Source organism: Neltuma alba, unplaced genomic scaffold (assembly GCF_004799145.2).
Source record: "Neltuma alba isolate B1F8T4 unplaced genomic scaffold, ASM479914v2 tig00011893_pilon, whole genome shotgun sequence".
Classification (NCBI taxonomy): Eukaryota; Viridiplantae; Streptophyta; class Magnoliopsida; order Fabales; family Fabaceae; genus Neltuma; species Neltuma alba.
In genome coordinates this window covers 44,365-52,936 of record NW_021636491.1, presented here as the reverse complement: position 1 = coordinate 52,936, position 8,572 = coordinate 44,365, and the positions used below count along the sequence as shown (strand labels likewise).

General features: G+C 35.4%; 1 protein-coding gene across 1 annotated transcript; it reads right to left on the bottom strand.

The window, feature by feature from the left end:
• Nucleotides 1-770: 770 nt before the first annotated feature.
• LOC114719087 (late embryogenesis abundant protein 19-like) lies at nt 771-2,146 on the bottom strand. Its single transcript, XM_028904538.1, has 3 exons — nt 1,946-2,146; nt 1,663-1,751; nt 771-1,501 (listed from the first exon to the last, which is right to left on the bottom strand). Exons 1-3 carry the CDS (start codon nt 2,140-2,142, stop codon nt 771-773), a joined length of 1,017 nt encoding a protein of 338 aa, XP_028760371.1. The 5' UTR covers nt 2,143-2,146.
• Between the last annotated feature and the right edge of the window lie 6,426 nt (nt 2,147-8,572).

The window sequence follows — 8,572 nt, the reverse complement described above, 5'->3', positions numbered from 1 at the left end:
ACATTTCAAACAAGTTTCACGTTGCGGCATGGAAACTGGGAAGAGGAAGGAATTATTCAACCTATATTAAAATTAGGATTTTCTTTTGGAAACAGACTAGAATCGTCCCAGGGTAGAAAAGAATTCGCAGCTCACCACCTCGCCATAATTGATCGAGTAGTCTTTGTTTAATTGGTTGGGAAAATGTTATCGTTGGTTTGCCCAACCCGTTGTGAGAGGGACGACATATGACTACAATGCTTCTAATTAACAGTTATTCCGCTGTATATTCTCTTCATCCGTACGTATGAACAAATCATCCAAGTTGCTGTCTAAAAAATAGCACTTGGCCTTGCAATTAGATCACCAAATCACATGAAATGAAAAGAAGAGAATTAATTAATCCAATAACAGAAAACATACCAGTAATTCACCGGGAAGCAACTTAAACCTATTAAACAATCCCGCTTTCAAATCATAATGCCTTTCTCAGTACATTAAATATTAAAAGGAAAATTACTGGCCACTTTGAACATGGCCGAATAAGGATGTATATGTAGAACTTGACAATACACAAACCATAACGTACAAAGACCGTGAGCTCCCAGCACCATAGGGCATAGGAAGCGAAATGAAAAAACCTTCTAACGTAACACATGACATGCCGTGTTGCATCTATATCTCAATCAAACAACACTAGACGCACCACCGACCAAAAAACTAAATACTATAGGAAGCACTAAGCATCAAGATTGTCACATGCACCTTCAATTCATAACTCTTTACCCAGCTCAGAGATTGGCCGCGGGCTGCGACATCGTTTGTTTGAAAGACTCGGCTTTTTCAGTGACGGTGTCCTTGGCGATCTTGGCAGTCCCACCCACGGTCTCTGTGGCTTGTGATACTTTGCCTCTCATGTCCATAGAATCTGCCTTTTCAATGACGGTGTCCTTCGCCACCTTGGCTGACTCACCCACGTTTTCTGTCGCTCGTGATACCTTGCCCTTCATGTCTGCAGATTGGGCCTTTTCAATGACGGTGTCCTTGGCCACCTTGCCCGCCTCGCCGGCGTTTTCTGTAGCCTGTGATACTTTGCCTTTCACGTCTGCAGACTTGTCAATGACGGTGTCCTTGACCACCTTGGCTGCCTCACCGGCGTTTTCTGTAGCCCGTGATACTTTGCCTTTCACGTCCGCAGATCCGGCCTTTTCAATGACGGTGTCCTTGACCGCCTTGGCTGCTTCACCGGCGTTTTCTGTAGCCTGTGATACTTTGGCTTTTACATCCGCAGATTGGGCCTTTTCAATGACGGTGTCCTTGGCCATCTTGGCTGCCTCACCCACGTTTTCTGTAGCCCGTGATACTTTGCCTTTGACGCCTTCTTTTGCGTCAGAAGCCGTTTCGGATGCCTTGTCCATCACATTGGTTGCTTGTTCCTTGGCATTTTGCGCCATTTCTGAAGCTTTCGCCTTCGCCGTCTGCATCTGCTCACCAGCTTTGTTGTAGGCTTCGGTCGCTGCGTCTGTGGAAGAAAGAATGCACACAGACATTAATCTCTTCTGCCATTAATCTTGTTCTCTCTTTCATTGTCCGTTCAGCTGTGTGTGTGTGTGTGTGTGTCTTATCTGACATTCTAGAATGTTGCTGGAATTACAATGGATGAGAAAACCCCCGATTAATTACCTTGGATCTTGTTTGTAGTATCATCGGTTGAAATTTTCTGGGTTTGAGCCACTTCTTGATCTCCTTCCTCCTTCTTCAAGCCGATAGTTCTGGCACAAGAACGATTTGTGAATCAATAAACAAAGTCATGCAGTTTCGCCTAAAATGAGTAACTCATGATGAATCCGCATGATGAATACTTGTGAAGCAGAACAAAAAGGTCTTAGTAAGGGGTGTTAGATTTTTTTTTTTTTTTTGGGTACTAAGAGGGGTTTGATTAGAGGATATAAAAATGAGAAATTACTCGGAGAACTTGTCATAAGCCCAATTAGCCCATGTCTCGGTGGTTTCCTTGGCATCCTCGACAACGGCTGGGGCCGCCTGCTGGGCCTCCTCTGCTTTCTGTTGGGCTGCGTCTGCTACCTCTTCAACTCCACACCTGCACGTTCCTGTGCTCACTGCAATCACCAACATCACCAGCAACACCTTTGCGTTTCCCATCTTTTTCTTCGTCTTCTTCTTCCTCGTCCTCTTCCTCCTGCTTCTGCTTTCTGCTCCGTTTCGTGTTATTATAATAAGATTTCCCCCCGGGGGGGTCCACGTGGACCAAGTGGAAACCTTGATTTTTTGACAAGTGTTCCAAAAGGCATCGAATGTCGCCGCTTTTCACGCGCCTTCGCCGGTCTTGCTCCCCAACCTCAAATTCATCACGACCATAGCCCCCCTTGTCGTGTCACTGCTAGCGTTCAATTTTTTTAGCATCTCCATTCATTTTTTTGGCTTTTTTTTTAATGGTTATATAATCATATTATTAAAAAATATATTATTACCGATATTAAAGAGTGTCATTTTTTTATGCTAATACCTTTTTAATACTTTATAAATATGCCTGACATCTAATTTACATATTATTTGATGTAGGCCATCAAATATTTCCAAGCTATGAACCCAATCCCACCCCGCGCGTATGAGCTGGCTAGGTTGTTTCTGGTTCATTTAGCAGTATTCCTTCTTCAGCCTAGTTTAATCCAACGCACGCATAAACATTTTTATAAACTAACGAAGCAAGTAAAATGGTTGTGATTTGGTGGGCAAAGTATGAATATTAATGCTAGCGTTTTTTTTAGCCTTATGGGTTGCCCTAGGCCTCTAACTTTAATATTCAGATCCCAGTTTCACTTGCCTTTTGTATTGAAAAAAGAGAGTAATTTGAATTAAAACCAGACATGTCTACCCATGCGTCACACAGAGTTTGATAAATAAATTGTTTTATTTTAACTTGAGAATCATTCTAACCCCAAAAAAAAAATCTGGTTTAAAGTGCGAGCTGCGTGTGAATGAATAATCAACGGAAAGGATTATTCTCAAGGACAAAATTTATCAATTATTTATTTTTAAAGACCGCTAATTATAATTGGAAATACCCATTTTTTGCTTATAAATTTGCATTGTTTAAATAATAATTCTCCCAAGATTAAATGTTTTTGGAACATATCCACATGTAATGGAGCAAAAAGCTATTTACTACTATTTATTTATTGAGGAGTCATTTTAGTATAGGTAGGAAATTAAAAAGAAAAAGAAAAAGAAAAATAAAGGAGCACATTTTATGCTCATCACAATAATAAGCATGGAGTGTTTATGGCAATTTAGACTATTCAAATCAATTTTGGATGGTCTTGAACTCAAATTTTTTTTATACATTTTAAATAATTTTTTATTTTAATAAATAAATAATTTAAAATAAAAATAATCTTATATATTAAAAATTTTAAATTTAAATTATCTATATTAGATTTTGAATTGTCTGGATTGCATATTGTTGCAATCTCTGTCAGAAGAAAATATTTTTGACTTCTTCCAATAAAACTTGTGTTTTGTTATATATTAATACCATAAAAATATCTCTTGCTATGTTCTTTTCTTTAAAAGAAACTTTTCATGCGGTGAGTGCCAGTAAAGATGATTCATGTCATATCATACCATATCAAACGAGCGAGTGGAGAATCCAATCTATCCCAACGAATGAACATCCCCGATCCTTTTATATCGTTAACAAACCGACACTTTATGCCCCTTCGCTTGTCCTTTTGTGCAGCACAAAGGTTCCGGGGGGGGATCACGAGGCCACTCTAGGTATAAGCAGAACCTGCTGGTTTGCGCTCCCAAGCGGAACGACCATATGAACAGTAACGACATATTTATAGAGCATGGCAGGAGATGAGAGGTGGCTAGCTACCTCACTGTGCATCCGAGGCAGGAAGGCAGGAGTCTATATCTCCGACGAATCTTTGGGAATTAATTTTCAATTATTTTTAAAAAGAGAGTTAATTAATGGGTCAAACTTAAAGCCGTCAAAACGGGCCAAGCCCATCGGGTCAGCCCTTTTAAGTGGAGGGCCAAGCTTATATTTTAGGTGGTTTAAAAGAAAATTGGGTTTAAAAGGACTAGCTCTATATGACTCAAAAATAAAAGGGCCAACCCTTTAGGGTCAAGGGCTAGCCCTTTTAAGCCCACTTATTTTTTAAATTATTATCAATATATTTATAAAGTTATAGATTAGTCTTTTATGAATAAGTTTAAATTAGAAAAATACTTAGAAGAATCAATACTTACGCTAGATAATTGAAAAGAATTAGATGTATTGGATTTGTGGAAGAATAATTAAAATTAATTTTCAATTCTTTCAAGAATGGTAGCTGATATTCTTAACATTTTAATCATCATAATAGCTAGTAGATCTTCATTTACCATCGGTTTACATATCTTAACAAAGTGTAAAACTTTTCTTATTCGAACAAATGTTCAGACTCTTATTTGTACTTATAATTACTGCATAGTTTTATTTTAGATAAGGTAAATGAAGACAAAAAAAACTTAATATTTTTATCACTAAAAAAGAGCTCACTTGTAGTAAAGAACAATCAAATATTGATGATCTTGATGATACCAATGAAGATGAATATAAAGATAATAATGATGTTGATATTGTTAATCTTTAACTGCTAGGTTTTTATCTTTCTGTTTCTCGTGTTTTGTTAGATTTTGATTTTTTATTTATTTTGGACAATAGTTTGTTGGCATTTAATTTTTTTTCCTATACACCACTAATTTATTTTACTTATATTTATAATTTGAATAAAAAATCTTAGAAGTTTTGTTATTTTATTTTCTGTTTTAAAATAATTAAAAAGAATTTAAATTTTAAAAAATAACATAAAAGGGCTAGCCCTTTAAGCCATGAGCCCGCTTGTCCAAGGGCCGGGTTTTAATAATTAGATAATTTTAAGATATGTAGGCTTTAAAAGGCTGACCTTTTTAGGCATTGGCCCTTCAAGGGCTAGCCCTTATTGACAGCTCTAGTCAAACTACAAAAATACTTATAAACTTATATCAAAAGTGCATCCATCACCGTAACCTTCTTTTGAAATGCAAAAATACTCATAAATTTATAAAATTAGAGCAAAAATGACATTTCCTTTAAATTTGACTAATGACCGTTACTTTTTACAGGGGAGTCATGCTAATATTATGAAAGTACTAAAATGTCCCTAATTAAAAGAAACAAAAAAAGGACGAAGGTGCAAAAATATCTATAAATTTTTAGCCAAAGTACATCAAATACTTTTTATTTTAACAAGTGCAAAAATACCAATGACCATGCAAATAAATTAATTCTTTAAGTTTTAGCCAAAAAAAAATCTATTAAGTTTTATCATACTAGTATAATACTAATAATTTTATGATTAATGTGTACATTTGGTTCTCTAAATTCAGGAAGTTTTAATTCAGTTTCTCAAATATATAAAATATATTTTCAGTAATGAATATTAACACTATTGGCCTTATTAAGAAAAAAATACTGACTTAATGAATTTAACCACTGACACTAAAAGTGTCATGAATGTGAACATAAATTGATTATTTTATTTTTTTAAAAGTATTATACTATTATACTTTAAGACCTATAAATTTGCGTCGAGTTTTAATTTAATTTCTTTAAATTATAAAATTTATTTTTAGTCCATTAATGTTTCTATATACTCCTCTGGTCTTTAATATAAGACCCATTTAACTAATTTGATTATATTAAGGAAGTTAGGTAAGTTAGTTAATTATAAGAAATATGACATGTTTTCCCTAAAATACCATAATCATCTTTTTTAATATCCCATCTCCCTCTTTTACTTGATTATGGTTGATGGAGTATCCATAAGGGTAATTTAGAGAAAATTGATAAATATAAGAAATGGGTCTTATATTTAGGACAAAAACCAACTCAATAATTGGGTCTTATATTAAGGACTAGAGGAGTATTGAAAGATGGGTTGTTGGTGTTAAAATCAAACCACATCTTTGTTAGTTTTTTTTAAAATATTTTTCAATTTACAAATTTTAAATTAAAGAAACTAACAAGGTTAACATTAAGGGGAAAAAAAATACACTTTACAAATTTAAGGGGTTAAATTAAAACTTGATGTAAATTTAGAAGACCAAACATATATATTAACCACAAAATTATTAGTATTATAATAGTATAATAAAATTTAATAGAGTTTTTTTTTGTTACTAAAACTGAAAGTATTAATTTATTTGCATGGTAAATGGTACTTTTTACTTGAGAAAAAAAACTCATGGTATTTGTTGAATTTTAACTAAAAGTTTATAAGTATTTTTTGTATCTTTGCCTTTTTTTTTTCTTTTTCCTGAGTTAATGGCATTTTGGTGCTTTCATAACACTAGCATAAGCCTCACTGCAAAAGTAATTGTCGCTAGTCAAATTTAACTGTAGTGTTATTTTTATTCTGATTTTACAAGTTTATAAGTATTTTTGTACTAAAAAATTATAGTGGTAGGTACACTTTTATTACAAGCTTATGAGTTCTTTTAGACCATGAACCTTAATTAATTTAAAAGAAAGAAAAGATTTATAAAAAGCCAATCATACTGCCCGGTGCCGGGAAATATCCCCGCCAAGGCGCACTCGAATGCTCACATTTTTATCATTTTCACTTCTCAAAACCATTTCGAATTTTCATGTTCCATCTGTTTCTATTTCTTTCGTTTCTTTTCTCCCATCGTCGCGATGGACCTCGACGATTCAGCAGCATGATTTTCATTTACTCCGTTCCCACTGCATAACACTAATCTTCATCCTTGGTTTCAGATGCGCCAAACGGTTTCGTCGCAAACTTCTTGAGAGGCAATTGCGCTTCACTCTTCAGGTTCATATCAGTTGCTGTCTTTTAATGCTGCATTAAACTTCAATCGACGCCATTATTTCTTCCTTGCTATATTTCTTTTCTTATGTGGTTATTTGCCCTGATTGCTGCAATCACTTCATTATCATAGCTTGTTTGTGACTGTTGTGATAATGCGCTTCAAAATCTCTCACAAGCTCAGTAGCGTTGCACTTTCTTATCTATAGTAATAATGAGTAGTTTGTTTGGTTTTCAGAAGATATGCTGTTCAATAATCTGCTGTTTCAATGCGGTCTTTGCTTAAACAATCATTCTGTAATTCACCATTCATGTTTTGAGGTCACGGATCACCTTACTGTTACTGTTGAAAACCACGCCAAGATAGGAATCTTGTACGGTCGACACCTTTTCATGGATAGCATTTATTCGTAGGTAGGGATATAAGCTCTTCATTAATTAATACGGAGTTACGGACAAAGAATAATATTGATTTACATACAGAGTAATTGGACAAGACCTCAACGTGGACAGATATTGTTTTACAAGGAAAGGAAGAAAAACAGGCTAGAAGACCATAATAATCACATGGTAGCGTGCAGTTGGACTCTTGTACAGTGTTGTTTGACGATACTTTCGTTTATTTAACTTTATTTAATAATCATCAGTAACATGCTGCAGCTTCTTAAGTTGGATTTAGGACGCTTAAGAGCCTGCCACGCAATGAGAAAAGAACATATGTCAGTAATCTAGTATTAAATGCATCCAGAAAGGTTTAAACATTAAAACTCAAAAACTACAGGGAACGAAAATATATTCAGATACCCTTGAGAATAGATGGTCTAGACTGTAGACTAATAGATAAATTGATGAACGATAATAGCTTATTGAGGATGGTACAGAATCTTCATGGACACATGAAAAAGGAACAAACGTTGTGGCTTGCTTCACTACCATTGGATATAGTTTGAAGCATGTGGCATAGGATGGTTAATAAATTATCTTGAATGGGCAGAACAGACTTAGAACCATGGACGAAGTCGGAGGAGGACATGCATAACATGTGAACAAGAAGTTTGATGCCCATGCATGATATTTGCCTATTGGCAGAGGAATCTGTGGACCATATGAACTGGCATTTCAAGGCTGTCAAATCACGCTTCGCTATATTATTCCATTGACCCCACTACGATTAGTCCTTTCAAGTACCGCTGGACAAAGGCTTCTCGAAATAAAAATGAAATTCGCTTAGGAAAACTTGAATCACCGTTAAGTAGACAACCAGTAGTACCCCAACCGTTTATGCTTCTACCTCTTATGAAACAGGGAATGGAATACTCTTTATTTCTTCTTAGATGGTGATTTAATTATGCATATAATATCTAAAGGAATCGTGTAAAAGATTAAACACGTTTTAGTGAAAATTTCAAAGACTGGTTAATTAGTGAGGAACGAGGGAGAAAGTGGAGCAATACCTGCGCTGTTTGTTTGGGAAGCCTTACGTGTTATTATTGTAGTGGGGGTAGGGGACTTGACCATGCTCTATGCGTTTGACATCTTCTTTGAGGATTTCATAATGCCTTTTGACCTCCTCCACAGATTTTCCCACCTCTCTGGCAACATTCTGCCACCTGTCAGGGGTTTCCCTATCGTATAAAGCCAGAGCTCGTTCAAATAGTTTGTTTTGCCTCGGTGTCCAAGATGATGAAGCCATCTGAAGGCAGGGGTTATGG